Source organism: Vulpes vulpes, chromosome X (assembly GCF_048418805.1).
Source record: "Vulpes vulpes isolate BD-2025 chromosome X, VulVul3, whole genome shotgun sequence".
Taxonomy (NCBI): Eukaryota; Metazoa; Chordata; class Mammalia; order Carnivora; family Canidae; genus Vulpes; species Vulpes vulpes.
The window spans coordinates 87,066,918-87,087,332 of record NC_132796.1 but is presented as its reverse complement, the minus strand read 5'-3'; the positions used below and the strand labels follow the sequence as shown (position 1 = coordinate 87,087,332).

At 37.0% G+C, this 20,415-nt stretch overlaps 1 protein-coding gene across 31 annotated transcripts in view; it reads left to right on the top strand.

Annotated features, from left to right (window-relative positions):
• KLHL13 (kelch like family member 13) overlaps positions 1 to 20,415 on the top strand; it is a 222,051-nt gene that overhangs the window by 139,099 nt on the left and 62,537 nt on the right. For 9 of the 31 annotated variants that reach the window (XM_072743621.1, XM_072743625.1, XM_072743619.1 and 6 more), the window contains one exon: positions 3,602 to 3,667. The exons of 13 other annotated variants lie outside the window; for them this stretch is intronic. In XM_072743621.1, coding sequence (XP_072599722.1) covers positions 3,602 to 3,667 — 66 coding nt within the window. 9 more of the 31 variants (XM_072743627.1, XM_072743626.1, XM_025986967.2 and 6 more) reach the window with 9 other exon arrangements.

The window sequence follows — 20,415 nt, the reverse complement described above, 5'->3', positions numbered from 1 at the left end:
TCTTCTGTTGGTTTCCCTTTCTCATCAATTCTCTGGAATTTTCCAACAGGAGCTGTGATGTATACAGGCAGCATTGTGACATGTTAATGCAGAATCGTTGTCCAGTGCAGATGGAATTCACTTCACAGTTCATACCCTTTCCTTTTCAGGCCTGAGAGCAGTAAAAGAAGGTACTGAGATTGGTGTGTACTGTGAAGTCTGGGGAGGGGTGCCTCCTTCGGCCACTTACCCTCAGGCTCTGACTTGCCTTCGTGTCATCTTCTCACCATCTTGCTTGGTTTTATAGGCAGAGAGTGCAACAGGTATTTTGAATGGTGTGTGCTAAACTGGTAGGAGGAATGCATGGTCCATATAATGGAGGAACATTCGAAAATTGGAGACTCAGATTACCATGGGAGACATCACAGAAAAGAATTGGATTGGAGCTGGATCTAGAAGGATGAGTTGAGTTCAGAAAGTGGAGAGGGAAAGAGATTGCATGTCAGAAGGCTCTGGAGCCAAGGGAGACAATGAACAAAAGAAGCTCAGGGGATGGGAAGTGGGTGGTAGGGGATACTTTGGCAATGAATTCCAAGAGTAGGTCCTCCAGCTTATAATGCGTTCTTAGGGCTAGGCATTGTTGCTTGAGTAATTCCTCGAGTGATCCACTCATTGAGCACATAGCTTCTCATAGCTCATAGGATAAAGGCCAAGCCTCTCAACTCACATGTGATCTCTGTATCCCTTAAAATCCACTCCCCTCAACACTATGTACCTGTGCTCCTTCCAGTGATATTGAAGGCCTCCTTGATCCTTCTGACCTGTGGTACTCCTTTAAATCTCGGTGTGCCTGCACAGACTTTGTCTTCTGGGTCTGCCTGGGGAATCTCTCATTCTTGGGCCTCAGTTGCAGCCTAACTTTTATTGCTCCTCTGATTTTTATCATTCCTCTGTAGAATCCTAGGCATATACTAGGAAAGCTTCTATGCTGTATTTTGTGCTGTCAGGGTGCATGTCTGCTTCCCTCACTTAACTCAGAGCTTCCTGAGAGCAAGGGATTGTGTCTTGTTGACTTTTCTATCCATATCCCCTGGCAGAGTCCCTACCAAACATGTAGCAAATTCTTAACAAGTATTTGTTGAATGAAATATTTATTGAACATTTAATTTACATCATGTATAGTTGTATTTTAAGAGAGTTCATCTAGAAGCAAGGTGATTGATAGCTTGAACATAGGTGCAGAGGGACCAGTTGTATGTATTTTTGGAAGTAGCTCATTTGTTAAAAAAAAAAACAGTAGGGATTAGACAGTAAAATTGATAAAGAATAAAGGATAGGACTTAATGACTGGCTACTTGAGGCACGAGGAAGATAAGAGTTATAGATAATGAAGATTTAGGTTAATATGACAAATAACAGGGCAGTGACCCTTGAAAAAATCAAGTTACTTTCAGGTAAACATGTTTTTTTTCTACGTCAGATCTCCTGATGCTAGTATTTGTCTCATCCCACCTCTGCTCTGAAGATGAACACTTTGTTCCTGTTCAATTAACTGGAACTAAGCTCAAGATTCATGTGCTCCTGATCTCTGTATCTGATCAGCACTTAAGATAAGAAATAGAAATAGTTCAGCCACGCTGGCTACAATTTCCTACCAAGGGAAGGTGTTCAGTGCATAGGTTTTTGAATATATCAAGGCTGTTTCTGCTTTTGGGAGCTACAACTGAAGTGTTATACCAGGCAGATGCACTGGGGTGCGCTACTATGTAGCAGAGCCTAGCTGTGCATCACCGCTCTCAACTTTAAAACTCCAGAGAATTTGATGAGAGAGGGATCCACAAGAACATGACAAATGATGAGAGTTCAAACCTTAAGAGAAAAATGGGCTTATTGGTAAGACACCTTTCTTTTCCTTTATTTACTGCTGTTACTTATTCATTAAAATAGCAGGCCTGTTGTTTTCATATCTGCCTGTGAAGCGGTGTACAAAAATCAATTTTATATGTATTGTAGAATTCAGGAGACATATTGGTAACCATGCAAAAATCATAGGAAGCATGTATAAAGCTTGATTTTTTTTTAAAAAAAGTCACTAAGTAAATTTTGCTGTATTTCAGTGTGTGGTATAAATGGTTATCTATATCCATATATAGCTTAAATGTAATACAGGTTAAGAAATATATATATTTTTTAAAAGTTAAAATAAAGCATAGTGACTTGTGTAGAGATACATAATTTCACTCAGTTACCAGAAGGTGGCACACCAGATTCTTCTTAAATACACAAAGGAAAGGAATAATATTAATAGGAATATAAAATAAGCTGTATTTAAAGATACTTTCCTGTATTTTTAAGGGAAAAAATAATATAATCGTTATTTGCATGGTGAGGCTTAATGCTAAGACTTAGCAGATATTAATTCAATCCATTGTAGCTTTTTAAGATACAAAAATAATAATTTTTATGTGTATAGCATTTTAAAAGTAGACTTTGACATAGTGTTGTCATTAAAGAGATGCTGTTTCAAATTCATCATTCCAAAAACCAAATAAAACATTTGCTACCTACTTTGGCATGAGAGGTCCTTAGACTGAGGATAACGTTATGGGTAAGGTCTCTGGTGAGGTCTTTCTAAAGATACTATTAGACTATGACTTTGATTGAGTTATGACTTTAATAATACAATAGCACTTGGGGGATGACCCAGAAAAGAGCCCAAGCTGCTTATTTTGAAGAAAATGTTAGATCAGGGTAATGCCTAGTAATGGTGACTTTCTGTAAGCTAATTGCAACGTGAATATCATAAATGCAAACACATTAAATTAGGGGTTAGAGCTCCTCCAACACCTGGCAGCTTACTTTTAATTTTCTCAAAGTTGGCTGGTGCCAGCATCACTGCAGTGCTCCCATAGTAGTCTCTATTTTGAAAGCTGCCTTCCCCAGGCAGTATCAGAAGTCTGTTTGTTCATTGTTGTCTTATAGATCAGCCCAAAGGGGTGAGATACATGGCAGAACTTTCACCAAAACAGAATCTCCTGGCTAGGAGACGGTGTGTCTATTTGTATGTTTTTTATTAATTACAAGCAGTACGAAAATCAGAAAATTGGTAGTAAACGAACCTAGAAGAACATTAGCCATCTGTTCCCTGAAAGCTTGTAATGTGTGTCATTTGCTTTTAGGTTTTTATGGTAAAACAGTCGATCAGCAAAGAATTGAACTTTAGTCTTCAAAAACTAGAAAATGACAAAGCATTCCAAGGCCGTGTATATATTTACTGGAAAAGTGTTTCCTTCTGTCCAAATTTGGCTAGTTTAGTCTTTCAGATCAGCTGCCAATAGATGTTGTACTTCATGTCAGTCTTTATTCCAGACTTTCTGAAACATTAAGAGAGCTTCTAAAAACAAATAGAATCTTATGGCTTTCTTGTTACCTTGTTTTTTTTTTTTTTTTTAACAATTTACATGTTTAAAAATTGTCCTATGTGGTATAAACTGTTCAGTATTTAGAAACATGGTTTATTAATTTACAGCTAAAATATCTGCAGAGCATGCTTTAAAATTTTTGAACTAAATACAATAAAGCCACAATTAACCAGATTTTTTTTTTTGCACTCCATTTTTAGGAGACGGAGACAGTTGTCTTTAAAACAAGCCGATTTCAAGGATATATTCAAAAAATCAACTCCAGGGTATGTCCAAGGGTCTGCATTTTCCTCTACCTTTTTGTCAGTGAGAATTTATTTTTGTAAAAAAAAGACCCTGAGATACTAGAAGACATTCAGTCATCAAGGAATCTTTCAGTAATGTCTAGGTTACTGTGTTGATTAAGCTGAAACAAATGATAAATTATTCCATTAATAGAAATACCACACATCATTGTACTGTGTTTTGTATTTTCCAGTGGGCTTTCACAAACACGAGTTCAGTTGGTTTGTAGAATATTGCTGTGAGTCAGGCAAAGAAAGGGGCATCTTCCCTATTTTACAGATAAGAGAAGATAATATGGGAAGTCACAAAGCCAGTTAGTGGCAGAACTGCAGTCAGACCATAGGTGCCTACCTCTGTCCTCTTCCCTACCCTTCCTCATGGAAAAGGCTTGAAACAAGCTTTTTAACAGGTACATGGTGTTGAATAGTCTATACAGTGTATATGACCTTTGTTTCCTAATTGCTGGGATTTCACCATTTCCCACTTCATAGATGTCTATTGGTCTGCCTCTGTGCCTATCTGTCAGCCAGCTGGATACCTTGCTTTCAGACTTTTCCAGACCTGGAAGGATCTAGAGTGTGGGAGGGCAAGGTAATGGCCCTGGACAGGGCAGACTGAAAACAAGGGGTGAGCAGCCAGTGCTGAGATTGTTGAGAGAGAAAACAGTCTTGCATAGCTGTCTTGAGTGAGGGGTTAGCAACCTTGACTTTAGAGCAGTGTTTCTCCAAGTTTAAAAGACTAGGCATGAAAATCAACTGGTGGACTTGTTTAAAATGCAGGGTACTAGGCCTCACCTCCAGACTTCTGCATTTAAGATATTCACCCCAGACGATTCTCAGGCATACTAAAGTTTGAGAACATCTGCCTGCCAGGTATAGGACTTTTCTCTTGGCATATGTATCAGAGTGTAAAGAAAAGAGCCACTTTTCTCTCAGTAGCATCCGTGTTTCATGTCCAAGCATACATGGGGGCTGGAGTCAGACGAGGTGAGGAGTGACAGATAGGGCTGGCACACACACATTGCTGTATCTACATCTGAGGCATTATCACAATAGCTCTTGTGCATTATGGGGTCTGTGAAGTATTTTTAAAAGACTTGTGTCCATTTTAGACTTGAAGACAGTAAATGGCCAAAAGAGAAAAGTGAAAATAATTAGGTTTTGATATTTGAAGAGTTAGCCCGTTCCCATTGTTTTAAATTAAAATTAATTTTAAAAAGTTGGCTAATAGACTAAGCTTATACAGGGTTCTGGATCGTTAAGGCTTTACAGTAGCAGTGTATTTATGCTTACCCATTCATGTTCCATATGTGAATATGCAGTCTGCCTCATTAGATTGCCAGAGATTTGTGGCCAGGGAACATGTGTTCTTTTGTATACTTGTAACATCTAGCAAAGTCATAAGTTCTTAGTACTTATTGATGATTCAACCAATTCAGCATGCACTCTTCTTTATAGGCTTTGGGCTAGGCATAGTGAGTTGATTGATTTTGGTATTTGTGAAGTTCAAGGAGTCAATCTTGCACCGTTGGTAATGGCTAATATGGAAAGAAGTCCTCAGTTGAAACAAACGTGTTTTAGTTGACAGATGTGAAAACATGGTCCTAATTAATTTGCTAATGCTTGTTCCTCGTTCAGACTATCAGTTTAAGCTCAGTCTTGCTGCCTCTTCACCCTTTTTGGAATATAAGTTATGTTGTTCTCTCTACAGATTAGAATCTCAAAGATTGGTAATTCTGGAAATTCCCAAACATAAATATTTTCGTTTACTGACTGAACAACATCATAGGAATTTAAATAACATGTCCAGACCTGGTGGTTCTAGAAGACTCATAAAAATGCTCGACAGCATCTGTGACTTAGATCAAGCTGAATAAGGAATGAATGAATAAATATATGCTAGCTAATGGGAAGATAAAAATTCACTTAAATGTTATGTAGCTTCAGAATTCCATGAGAAGTAACTGATTATTTAAAACATATTCTGGGGCGCCTGGGTGGCTCAATTGGTTAAGCATCTGCCTTTGGCTTGGATCATGATCCTGGGGTCCTGGGATCGAGCCCCACCTCGGGCTGCCTACTCAGGGAGTCTGCTTCTCCCTCTCCCCCACTGCTCATGCCCTCTCTGTCTCTCAAATAAATAAAAAAATGAATAAAATCTTTAAAAAAGAAAATAAAACATATATTTGATTTTGAAGACATGAAGTGATTCTGAACTTACTTGTTGAAGTAAGAAAGTTAGAAAGGCAGTCATAAAACCCAGATTTAAATTAACATCTAGCTTAAGTGGCACATGACTGGCTCAGTATGAAGAACATGCAACTCTTGACCTTGGGGCCCTGAGTTCAAGCCCCACGTTGGGTAGAGAGATTACTTACATAAATAAACATAATTAATTATAATTAATTAATAATTAAGTCTAACGTAAATCTAGGGTCAACCTAAAGATGAAGTGTGTTTTTTACTCCCTTGTATCAAAACTCCATTTACTTTAGTTAGTAATAAAACATGAGATAAGGGAAAAGAAATTATTTCCCCCACTGGACAACCATTACTTGGGGATGTGTAGGGAAATAATTTTTAAAGTCATGTCTACCTTTAAAACAGTTGGTTAAAAAAGATCAGTTTGTAATACACAAGCATTTTATATATCATGACCTAATGATGTCTGACATCATAGGATTTTCACTGAATTGCTAAATAGTTTCTGAGGCATAACTATTTTATTTTTATTTTTAGAGAAGAGGGTATGAGTAGAGTAGGGGGAGAGGCAGAGGCAGAGAGACAATCCTAAGCAGGCTCCATGCTCAGTGAGGAGCCTGATGTGGGGCTCAATCTCACGACCCTGAGATGTTGACCTGAGCCAAAATCAAGAGTCGGATGCTTAACAGACTGGGCCACACAGGCACCCTGAGGCATAATGATTTTAAATTGCACTTCTCGGCTAGTTTCTATAATTTAGACTTACCAGTATGTATTTGTTATCTTTAAGTGTAATTGTTTCTATATCCCCTTTATTTCTCTAAGAATAAAATCTTTCTAATTTAAGATCACCCAAGAGAAGAATTATAAATTCAAAAATGAGAAGGATCTCAAAATAGTTAAGAAAATAGAGGTATTGAGCTGGTTGCTAAATCTCTTGGATACCACCATAGCAGACAAGTTCTAAGACTATAAAACTACACACCCTTATGAAAACTGTTGATCACCATGTCATGGCAGCAGGTCACAGGGTTCAAGTTTGAGTTGAGTCTTTTTTGGAGTTTAAGATTTTCTCATTCATTTCTGGTTATAGCCTTTTAGTTTTAGTCAACAATAATTTCTATAGATATATGTATAAGAAATTTAAAATTGTGGGTTAGGCCTGGGAAATGTGAAAAATAAAATTAAACCAATTGAATATAGAGGGTCCTTTTTGTGGAAATTTTAAGTTGTGTTGTATGATCCTAGTCATTAGAATTAACTTTCCATGGAAGTGTGAATGTTATAATAACTCTTTGGATAAAGGGAAATAAATATCATTTTTAAGTAGTAGCATTATTTCATTAATTTTAATTGGAATGTTGAGGAAAATGTCATATATTATTCTAAAGGTCTTTCAGTAACTCAGAGTTTTACAAAAGCATACTTATTTCTGAAACAATGTAGAAAATAGCAAATGTTGCCTTTCCTTAATTGACATGCCCTTTGAGATTGGGTATATGATGTGCTTGCTATTGAAAAGTATTTCAATCATCATAGATAAGCATTACTAGAAATTGTTTACTCTTATTAAAATAGTTTAGGATTTACAAAAATTAAGATTGTAATATTGCTTATTACATTGTTTTCATGCAACTTTTATAGTTTTGCTTCTATATTTGATACCAAATCAGAAGAAAGTAAACTATGTAAAAAGCTTTATATGAATGTGTTTTTTTAACTAAAGAGCCATATTATTTTTGTTTTCTAAAAGATTTTATTTATTATTTTTTAAGGTTTTATTTATTTATTCATTAGAGACAGAGAAAAAGGCAGAGACATAGGCAGAGAGAGAAGCAGGCTCCATGCAGGGAGCCCAATGTGGGACTTGATACTAGGACTCCAGGATCACGTCCTGAGCCAAAGGCAGATGCTTAACCACTGAGTTGGACCTTTGTTGTCACCTGCACCAGTCCTCCTGGATTTGCTCTCCTGACTTAGCTCCAGAACCTCATCCATCTGACCCCCAATTACAAAAGTTGCCACATACTGGAACCACTACCATTCTGGCTTTTCATTCTCCTTCTATCCTGTCATTCCCCTCCTTGCCCTTTCTGTTTTCTCCCTTTGTCCCTTTTCTTTTTGTTTCCTGATTTACCAGTCCCACTTGTTACTGTTCTATGCCTCCTCTCCCCCAAAGCTCAGTATCCTTCTTTTCTTTTGGAAATGTTAAAGATGGGAAGAGTTACTTCCCTTCACTTTGCTCCTGCCAGCATGAAGGAGTTCTGTATGCATATACACACACACATGTGCACGAGTATGTGCCTGAACAGTTGTGTTTTTGTACTTGTTTATATTGTGAAGAAGGAGATAGGTACTATACTAATCCAAGACATAGTCATAGATGTAAATCTTTTGTGGGACTGTAAGGACCTGCACGGCTCCATTAAGGAAATTGACAGGTGAGAAGGGTACTTAGAAAAGGTGAAATTATGGCTTTCCAACATAGTCATCTTTGAGAAACATCTGGGATTTTCCATTTTGATTTTAGCAAGGCTACATATCTGAGTATCTAGGAAAAAATATTTTAACATAATTGATATTCATTTTTCCTGAAACAAAGGAGATGCGTGCTCGCGCACGCACGTGCACACACACACACACAAACACGTGCATGCGTGTGTGTAGGTAGCCATTCATGTGAACAGTTCTGCTTTCTGTAATAAGGTGCCCAACTATATTAAGGATTTTAGTCTGTTGTGGAGAAGTCAAGTTTTCATGTGCTTTAAAAGGTTTAACAGTTCTACTTGGTCACCATCCAAATACTCGTCCTGATTGGTAGAACATAACAGAGCGCACAATTTGGCGGATCTTCAGAGCAACACAAATACTCATGGATATCCCAGATTAGTCCGAGGAGACGTTGTCAGGACCGAAGAGAAGGTTACACAGCGCTGGCTCACACAAACTGTGGTCAGTGCTATTAGTCTCAGGTTGTACCAACCACAGGATTCACCAAAACTTGCAAGAAGAAGGTAGGTCAGTTCTTAGGGAATATCAGGGAAATATCTCTATATTTCCTGAACTGTCCAGATATTTCGGACCTCCAGAGAGGTCAGATATGTGACATACTCATCAATTCCTTTCATGGAGTGATGGGACTAAAGAACTGTAACTGTCAGCCACTGAGTTAAATTTTTTTTGTAGAGTTCTTTAGAAACATTTATGTTTAGAAAAAAAAATCCCACTCCTAGCTGTGTATTTCACTTCTCTTCCATACTATAACTGGCTTAATTTTTATATACTTTCTTCTCCCTCATCCTACTTAAACACCTAATGGAATGAAGATCTTGTAAATGGTCTTTGAGCACATTTGTGTATTTTTGATGTTTGTCTCTCATTTCTATCTTTGAGCATACAATAATTGGAAGAATAAGGAGCTCTTGGTAATGCTTTTTTATTTAGAATACATGGAGATACGTACAGAATGTGGTTCACATCACAGAGAAACACATATCCAAAGGAAAAGTCTCATCAAGGAGGGACATTAGGAATTCTAGAGTGGGAGTCCTGGACTGGCAGATGGAAACCTGGTTTCCAGTTCCAGTCCTGCTGCTAGCTAGCAGTGTGACATTTCGGCAAGTTAATGTCTTTGGGCTTTAGTTCTTTCATCCGTACAGTGAGGGTACTGAGCAAGATAAGTTGTAAGAATTCTAAGTTATAAAAAATCTCCTCTGTCTACGTTGGGAACCAGGGAATTCTGCATTGTAAGATTTGGCCAAGAATGCCTCATTTTGTGGCCTTGGCCAAGTCCCAGCATTGTCCTTTGTTTATGACATCTCTGAAATACATACTTCACAGGTATTTTCAAGTGATTAGTTAATGTTCCTAAAATGCTTTGAAGAGCTCTTGTGTATGTTGTCTTTCTGTCTTCTTTTATTCAGTGGTCCATAATAGAAACCAAGTGTTCTATAAATGAAATCAGTGTTTCTTATAAAGTCAACAAGGGTTTTTGACATTTCCCAGTCTAAATATTAAAGTAGTGGGACACTGAGCCTGCATAAAATTATATTTAAAATACACATTTAATCATTTTCTCCCTATCACTCTGTAGGTGAAAACATTTTCAGTTCCAGAATGTAATGGTAATTACAGTTGATAGTTACTACTGGAGTCGCCGTCAGGGTAGTAAAATCTGATTAATTTGGACTCTGCTAATTTGTATTTGGAGTGATTTTACCTGGCTGAAGTTTATTTCTAAATGATGTATGAAGAACATTGTTGTTAAGCAAATTAATAGTGTAAAGTAGATTTCATGGACTATATTTCTACTTAAATGAATTATTTTTAAAGCCTTTGGCATAGTTGTTTACTTGTGAGAGATAATTAAAAATGACTGCTAGCAATTTGTTGAAGCAGAAGAACTGAATAGAAATAAATGTTCATCATCAGATGTAAACTTTTAGGGTTTTGGGGTCTTTACGAGTGCTGAGGGTGGTGTGAAGGGAAAGCAGTCTTATTTTCTTTTTATGCTGAGCCAATATTACCATTGTTGGAGGGCCACAAAAGCAGGTTGTAAACATTAAGTGTAAGAGAAATCTACACTGGCAATTGACATAGATGATTTGGTGGTACTGATTGATTTCTTTGGAGCCTGAGCTTAGACAAAGATTATGTTTTTTTTAAAGTTGATTGTTCACAGAAGAATAATAACTGGAGAACCTCTGCAATAAAGTGATCTTCACCTGTTTGTGGGGGGTTACCCCCTCAGAGATTTAAAAAAGTCTACATTTACCCTATATCCCACTCATAAATGTTGAGTTGACTTTCTACAGACTGAGTGAAATACTTTATTTTCCATGTTTTGATAGAGGTTTGGGGATCTTTGTTTTCAGAAGTTGTATTTGCAATTACTGCTTTCTAATATTCTCATAAGCTGGAAAGTGGTTGAACTTCCTAAAACATCACCTTCTTGCTACATACAGCTAATTTGTAGCTGTTTTATATTTGTACATGTTTGACAATGATTCACGTTTTTGGAATGGAACATTCCAAACTTGTGTGTGTGTGTGTGTGTGTGTGTGTGTGTATTTTGTTCTGGGGATTTCCAACAAGTTGGCACTGCTGATTGTAAAATATTGACTATGGTATATTTGTTTTTTTTAAAATAAATTTATTTTTTATTGGTGTTCAATTTACCAACATATAGAATAACACCCAGTGCTCATCCCGTCAAGTGCCCCCCTCAAGTGCCTGTCACCCATTCACCCCACCCCCCGCCCTCCTCCCCTTCCACCACCCCTAGTTCGTTTCCCAGAGTTAGGAGTCTTTATGTTTTGTCTCCCTTTCTGATATTTCCCACACATTTCTTCTCCCTTCCCTTATATTCCCTTTCGCTATTATTTATATTCCCCAAATGAATGAGAACGTGACTACGGTTTATTTGTATTAGTGGTACTTTTTTAAAAAAACCTTTTAAATGTAGTTTGCTCATTAAGGTATTAATAAATACTCCTCTCTCTGCTTCCCTTGAGATTTTTATGAGACTGTTTTGTGTGTGGATACTAAAAATACAAAATATAATTTAACTTTTTAAGTTGCTTGCCTGGGCTTTTTTGGGGTGCTTCTGTATGATCGACTGAATAAAAATTATTTGTGAGTTAGTGATGGCTGATATCTACTTGCTGTTTAATAAAGTTTATGCATTACTGGTCAGTCTTTCAAAATAAGCTTTCTCTCCATAGGTGCATGTATGTGTGTAGTGTGTGTACATACTGCATATACATGTATGGTTGGGTTTCATAGGAAAATGCTTTTTGCCTGAATATTGACGCGTTTCTTAAAGGAAGGTATTTGTGATTTCCTTAGCTAATTTCACACTGTACTTCTGGTATGTTAAATCCTATATTGTGGAATTTTTGAACGTAGTTGCTTCCTATGGTAACATTCATCTGTGCTTTTTGAATGCAAATGAGAAAGCCTCTTAAGGGACTAAATCTCAATCTTTTAAAAACCGGGAATAATTTGGAAAGAGTATCCGAAAGCCAGCTACTAAAGTTAGAAGTGTGAGTTTATTGTTTGCATACAGACTTGAAAGTAAATATGAATTTTGTCACAGCAGTGATTTTTTTTAAAAAAAGGTAGTGGCTTCCGTGTGAAGGGTGGTCTGCTTTTACTGAGCTTGCACTGGTGAAGGCGGGATAATTCTGTTTTTAGGTAGATGTAGAAGGGTGCTATGAAGGGAGATGTTTAGTGATGGCTACTTGCCGACATCAGAGGTAAAATTCTTCAGCCTGTAAATAAAGAGTTCAGTGTCATACCAGCCTCTCCTATTTTCACTTCTTAGAATTGTGTGGAAAATTTGTGAGTTTGGTGCTTTAAACAGAAACTTAAAACACCCAGTCATTTTTGGGGCACTTACAAGGCTGTTTTCTGGCAATATTTTAAAACGATATAGATGAACCATGTATTTGCCACTGCTTTCATGAAATACCTCAAGTTGCCTTTGACAGCAGCTTGAATTTTTCAATCTCCTTGTCAGTGGCTAACCCCTAGAGGTTACCGGACCTGCCGCTGAGCTTTGGAATGGTCCCTGCTGGACACCTGCTTGGCCAGCAGCATTGCTCTCTCCTCTAGGCAATTTGTGAGCTGCTTGAGGGTGGGGGGAGGAGGGAGGGGGCTGGAGGGGGGGTAAGGGGGAAGAGAAGAAGGGGAGGGCAGCATTGAATTAGATTGTTGATAGCGTCCCTCCGAGGACTGCTATTAAGAGCACGCTACTCTGTACTTCTCTGCTGCAGAAGACAGAGTGATATTCGTGTTACCACAGCATGTTGTAAATGTATGAGATTCTGCTCATCCCGGCTTGGCTTGGAAATAAGAATAGGGAAAGGAGAGCAACTTGAATCAGAAGCCACTAGAAGAACGTGCAGAGTTCTGCAGCAGTTTATATTTGTTCTTACATTTTGCCTTCTTCTAACTGGAAAGCAGAGAGAGACTCGCATTTTTTAAACGGGCTTTTCCCATAATGGCATTCTTGTATTGTGTGGCCAGAGCTTGCACAGGAGGAAAGCGGGCTGCCGAATTTAGTCACTGATCTCTATTAGCTGTGGCCTAAGGCTATGCTGAGGTTTATATCCCATTTGTATTGTTGCAGCTCAAAAGAAGAATGTTCAGAGGATGACAAGTGTATTCTGAGTAGGTATGTTGTTTCATTTTCATATGAAACCCATCTATTTTTTTTCCTGCTACTATTGGTCAGAAATCAGGTTAATAGGTGCAGAATATAGTATAGTGCTGCAGTATCCCCGATAAGGTAGAACAATGGTAATGCAAGCTTAAAACAACAACAACAAAATAAAACCCCAGCTGCTTTTATTAAATAAAGCTGCATTGTGTGGTCTGCACAGTGCAGTCTTAAAAAAAAAAATACTGCAGTCAACGCTTTCCTAACGAGGTGGCACTATTGTTGAGTTAGAACGATAGAATCATCATATTGCTTTAGGGGACAGGAGGATTTAAGGAGGTACCTTGCAGCCCTATTTTACAGATTGGAGGCATCGGTGTAAGGGCACTGGCAGGATCGCTTGCTTGTTCTTCGCGGCAGCCGCTGCTGTGTCAGTACAGTGTGGAATGGAAGTCCTAGTTGGTAGTCTGTTATGGAAACGCTGCTTACTGTTATTGTAGTACCGTGGTGACAACATGCCATTGAAATGGAAAACAAGCTCTCCTGCTATCTGGAAATTCCCAGTTCCTGTGCTTAAAACATCCAGGTCAACTCCACTTTCTCCAGCATACATGTAAGTGAGAGAAAAGAGGATATTGAAGTGGGGTTTCATTCATGAATCAACCTTGTGGCAGAAGGGGGTAAAAATCCCAAACAGCGACATCCCCAAACCCACAAGAGTATAAAAATCTCAAGCTGGTTTATCATTAAATATATTGGCATGCCCACATTTTACCTTCGGTTGCTTGTCCTAGGAGCTTATTTTCATTTAATGTGCTTAATGATAATTGGATTACTCATGTAAAAGTCTAAAATGTATACCTAAAGAAATGCCTAAGGATAGGCTTTAATCTTTTTACACTGGTTGGATTTTGTTTTGAATTTTTGTCTATCTGAAATATTGAAGATGACTTCTTTTGTGTAGTGGCACAAAACACTGCTGGGGATTGATGCTGGTGTGGTGTTAAATAGGGAAATGCTCTCTATTAATTTTTGGGTGAATTTGAAACATTTGGAGTTAACATGTTGATCAGAAAACGAGTCTTTTAACCAGGACTTTTATACTTGAGTTGTGAATGAATATTAGTAAGTTTGATGTTAATATCTTTCCCAGTTTTATAATTCAGGTTCTGAAGTGTAAGTTCAAATTTGTGCAAATTATAGTTCTATGAATAGTTGTATACATACATGGAGTTGAAAAGCGTGTTCTGCCTATGCCTGTTTTAGAAATTTATTTTAAGTAAATATATACTAAAATATATTGGGAAGTCTTACTAGAATTTTTGAAAATCTTAGTTTTTAAATTCGCAAACTGTTGCCTTAGAAACAAAATCCAGAAATATAATAAAATATCCTTTAAAAATATTGTCTGTGATCCTTTTTTTTTTCTCTTGGTGAAGGAAGGCATAAGGGAGAACTGGACCTTTTTTTATTTTTTAAATATTAGTACGAGAAAAGCTTTTAAGTAAAAGCATGTTTTAACTGGTTTTCCTTTACAATATTTTTCAGTAGGAAAGATGTGGAAAATTGTTCCTGCTTCAGGTTAATTGTGTGTTTAGAAAGCCTGGTGAGTTGCCATTTTATTAGTTTTTGTTTTATATGAGGTTCAGATGCACAGTGGTGTCTTATCTGGTTCTTTAAAAGGCTTTCAGCTGCTGAGGAAGTGTGCTGGTGCTCTCAATCCAAAGGAAGCGATTCCCTAGAAAGCGTTGAAAAATGAGGACATTTCAGAGTGAAATTCTGTCATCATGTCATTTTCAGATTATTATGTTCTTCCTTAGAGATGCTTCAGGTGATTTTTATCTGTTTGCTTATTTTACTTTTCCTATAAAGTTAAAATTGTAAGTTATGTTTGTAAAAAAAAAAAAGAAAAAAGGATCAGCTATATTTGTTTCTCAAAAGCTGAATTTGTCAAAAGCACAAATTAATGGAGGTGACAAGTTAATGGAGGTGCAAGTTAATAGAGCTCCTTCAAATAATTTGAGAAAATGAGATGTGCCTGTTGACTTTATCTTAGCTGGTGAGAAATGAGCAAATATTTTTCAAAAGCAACTTTACTGTAAAAACTAAAGAAAACATACACACCCCAAAACTTAGAGAATCGTAAGGTACAATTAATAATGGCTATTAATGAGTTAGTATTTCTACTGTATCTTACTATACAGAAGATCCAAATTGTAGCTCCTACCGCAGCTGGTTTGTCAATTTTTAGAGATGGTTAAAAAAAATTATATTGTATTAATTCATACTAGCCAAAGGCTCAGATACAGCTTAATACAGCATCTCTAATGAATTGCTTTCTTCCTTTTAAGTACTCCTCTCTTTGACCTGATGATATGAGTGAATTGACATAGATGGTAGAAGCTAGAAAATACCACAGATCTTGCATGTTGATGTTGATTGTTGGTGGTACACAGAGGTGGAATGGGAAACTATATTTGAAGGGCTAGCATTAGGTTACACCAGTTTGGCATTGTGACAGCCTGTTATTAAATTGGCCTTAACTTATTTTTCTTTATAAATAAATTAATACAGGGTTTTAAATATTATGTAAATGCACACAGGGAAAATATGTTAAATATAGGAAAAGACGAGGTTGGCAAATTTAAATCAGGTTTCTAAATACATTGCTTAGTTTTTGACTGTTTTAGGTTGGGAGTTCATTGTCTTACTTGGCCAGAAATAAAAAATATCATGTGGAACATGTTATTCTCATCAGTACTTCTTTATATTCCACAACACTTCTACACACACAAAATGATACTTAAATTGAGTGTAATTTTTGCTCTCAGAAATTACAAAGACTAAATTAGAAAACTGGGTCAGTAACATTATATTTGCTCTCACAGTTGTTGGGCTGGCAAACGCAGGTTAAATGGTTTATTTGTGTGTTTGGGTCGAAAGTCTTTGCCTTGAAATGGAGTAGTTCTGATTTTTTGGTCAATCATGATTATTTTAGAGTTAATCCATAAAATTATGTCTAAACGTGTAAAATATTATCTGGAATATATAATTCTTGACAGTTAACAGAAACATCTTTTTGTATGTTTGCTTGAGTAGCGTCAGTATTGGTTTGTAGTGTTTTGTCATTATTTATGGTGATTTGTCAAATAACACACTCTGTGGTATTCCTTGAAGATATGGGTCATTTTTCAAAGACTGAGATTTCAATAACAATCTTTTTGGCTGTAGTAAAACTGTGCTGTAATAATCGAGCAAGTATGGAAAAAAACCTAAAGACTCTTTATGGTCTCATTCCCAGCCCAGGTTAGGTACTGCTTAGCTGGAACTCCTCTGTCGATGCTGGAGATAGGGCAGTGCTGCTACTCTCGGGAAAGGTACAACAGACAACATTGTACTTTCTGCAAACATTGAACACAAAGGCTGTGTTTCCCTCGTGGATTTTAACACCAAGTTTGCCTTCTTTCTGCTTGTTTAAAGCTTGAGTGAGAGGGGCAACCTCTCCATATATTCAAGAGTGATTGATGATAAGGACAATGTTTATTTTTTTTTTTAGGACAATGTTTATGATGGTATTAAGGAAAATCATTTCTTATGTGGCATAAAGCGCTCTTCAAATTGTGAAATTGTGTTATCATATGATTCAGGAATAGTGGGAGTACTTTAAAGGCAAAAGATTTAGGAAAACAATCCTTTGGCCTTCAGGTAGCTTGAATACCAAATGCTTAATCTACCAAATGGGTAGATCTTGTGTTCCTTCCGCATCTGTTTTGAACCCTTGCATGGTGGTATGCGATCCCTGTGGAATTCTAAGGGACCGTCTCAATAGAAATCTGGGTGATGTGTTTGTGTTACACTCTGTTCAGGAGTAGGTTGAAGTTCAGCTTTAGCCTGAGGGAGGATTTCCTGGTCAGTGTAAACTGAATTAGTAAAGACTCTGCTCCTGACAGGTGTGAACCATATAAATTAACCTGTCATTTTGCCTAAATTAATAAAGCTGAAAGGGCAGTCACATCTAAGTGGTTTTCTGGTATTTTGATATTCACTGTTTTAAAACAGCAAATGGTTCCTTCAGGCTAATGTTATATGGTTAATGTATTGTTAGTTTCTAAGGGCATGCTGGAATAGAACAGGATTAACATTAGCAATCCTTTTATCTTTTTTTTCACAAGCTGTAAGTTTTGATAATAATGGTGTGGCAATAAAGAGGAAGACAATGGGTAGGAATTAAACAGTGCAATGTAACAGTGAATTTGCTAGCAAGACAGATGCGATGCAATGTTTTCCTTAGAAATTTACCTTTCTCAAGCTAAAAGACAACGAGCGTAGAATGAGTATTAGTGGATTAGATTTGTGCCCCTTCAGCTAATGCACTTGCATTAGGTCAGCTTCCTGTTTACGGCTATTTTGTTTAATATGTAAAATAGTTGGTGGTAAATAATCAACAGCACAGTATTTTATAGCAGTTGTTTTCTGTCATTGTATCATTAAAGTTCAGTATCTAGATTTCCTGAGAAAAGGTTGTGCAGAAAAGATTGTGTATAAGTCTCTCTGGTTTATGGGTGATTCAAAAAAGAGAACAGATAAAAATAGGCATTTTCTAAATTTGACATGTTTTCTATACCCTAAGATTGTCTTTTTTTCTAATTTAGTGATTAAAACAAAACCTCGTGGTTTTAGAAACCATTTGACAAAATACTTATTAAATTTATAATGTCAAATTAGAAAAGAATATATGTAGCTACTTACACAGTTACCACATACATAAACTTTTATTTCTGTCTGCTTAATTTGTTTTTACTAAATGCTCACTCTAACGAAATTACGTGGAGAAATAACATAAACGGCGCCAAAGAACAATTTAGTGTGAATCTGTAACTTCGGTGGCATGTTTGGGAATTTCTATTGTCTGAGCTTACAGAAGGGCTAGCTTAACACGCATTAATGGAAAACCATAGAGATAAGTGTGACCTTAGAGGTCATTTAGAGAATCCAAACCCCCTTTAAAGCAGGAATTCTTTCTGCAACACCTCTGAAAGATGGTAATACGCGTTCTTCTTGTTCCCTGTTAGTGACAGAGAGCTCACTACCTCACCATGGCTGCACCTCTCACTCGTGTACAACTCTTCCCTGCATTAAACAAAATCTTTTATCTCCGATCTTTGTGTAGCCTTTTGGAGCTATATAGAAAAATATCTATTTTCTGTATTACATACAAGCCTGGAAATCTCTTTCTTTAACCGTCACTTGTATGACATCTTTTCCAGACCCTTCACTCTGCTGGCTGTCCTCACCTGGCCCATTTTTTTTTTCATTTTATTTTACTTTATTTTTTTTAAACTATTTATTTATGATAGTCACAGAGAGAGAGAGAGAGAGAGAGAGAGAGAGGCAGTGACACAGGCAGAGGGAGAAGCAGGCTCCATGCACCAGGAGCCCGACGTGGGATTCGATCCCGGGTCTCCAGGATCACGCCCTGGGCCAAAGGCAGGCGCCAAACCGCTGCGCCACCCAGGGATCCCCTTTTTTTTCATTTTAATCTTTATACAAGATACTATGTCTGAATGCAATGCTCCCTATGTGGTACGACTGGAAAACACTTTTCTCCTTTAATATAGATATTCTGCTTGTCTTAGAGCCCAGGATTATATAATTTTTAATCACAGGATTCACACTGTTCCATGGCGAATTCAAGTTTACAAACTTACTTTCTAGAGGTTGATGACTAGATGGCTTGCCCTTCCTAGTCAGCGTTTATTCTTTTAGCTACTTCAGAATTTTTAGTCTGGGAAACCCGGTGTGTGCAAGTGAAGTTAGAATTTGGTTTTAAAGCCAATTGTGTGTGTGTGTTTTAAAAGATCTCTTGAAACCATTTAATGTTACTGAAGAATACCGCAGAAAAGAAACTTGCAAGACAGAAAGCTAGTATTTCTGCTGCTTTCAGAAATTTTCAAGAATTTTACTTGTCAAGAATTTACCTAGATTCATTGTTTTTTCCTACTTTAATGTGACTTCCAAGTACCCCTCAAAACACTTGCCCCAGAGGGAAGAAGCAGAAATGCAAATCTCATACCCTCGTGGGAAGTCTGGAGGTGCTAAGAATTCTAAGGATTCCAGACATTCTGCTTGAAAGTTAGAATATTTAGATGAGAAGCTGAGTCAGGCTGAGTGAGGGGGAGGGGAAAGAAAGAAGAAATAGGCAAGATTTTGTGTTAATGACTTTAACTTGTGGTTAAGGAGTCAAGAATTATAAGCACTGTGCATGATGTATTTTAAATTGACATGGCAGCCACATAGTCTTGTTTTATTTCCTCAAGACTGAGAAAGGCGGTGTCAATGTGAGATTCTTGGGGAATCGGTACATAAAGAAGTTGCTGAGTAATCCATTTTTGAAAGTGCTCGCTCTTTTTCACTCACCTTGTATATTGACTTTATAATATTCAGAATTACTTTCTGTTATGTACCAGGCATAACTCTGCTGGGCATTAGGGATATAGTTCTTGCAGTCATTCAAAATAACTATTTTTCCATCTGATCTTTATTCACGAACAATTAAATTTCTTAATTTATTTTACTGGCATGAAAAATTCTGATTTAAGATAATCAGGTTGTTTTGGTTAATGTACTTTCAGTATTGATAGTGGATTTAATGGGAATGAAAACACTATAGAAGAGAAATGTGTCTGGGCTAAATATGAAGACATGAATTGAAAGTGCATATCAGATTTTATTTTTTAAATTTTCTTAAGAGATTTTATTTTTAAGTAATCTCACACCCAACCAACGTGGGGCTCGAACTCACAACGCCAAGATCAAGAGTCGCATGCTCCACCAACTGAGCCAGCCAGGGGTCCTAAAAATAGATATCAGATTTTAAGGTGCATATTACACAGGATAGAAAGTGACCCAATTTATGTTTAAACTTGATAGTAACCTCTTTAAACAAGAGGAATGGAATACCACCCTGTAAGTTGGACAGGGCATAGGTGCTTTCTAATGCATAAGTGTACAATTTTACCTTTCAAGCAGCAATGATTTGATCCTGCTCTATAGGGTGTAATCTTAATGAAAAATCAAATTTCAATTATAGTAAAATATTTTCAGTGGTTTGACTTTCCATGATGAGGATATATGTTGTTTCTATCCAGTATTGCCTCATTTATGGTATGGTAAGATAAAAGCACCTCCAACTTGTTGGAGAGTACTATGTAGGGTATGGTTCAATAGAGAAAAGCAATAACTTATCTTTCCCTAAGAAAAGGGTAAATAAAAACAACTTTCAAAACTCCAGGAGCTTAAAACTCTAATCTAGCCTGTAAAACCAATATTATAGACTTCATATAAGATGTATTTGTTTGCAATTTTT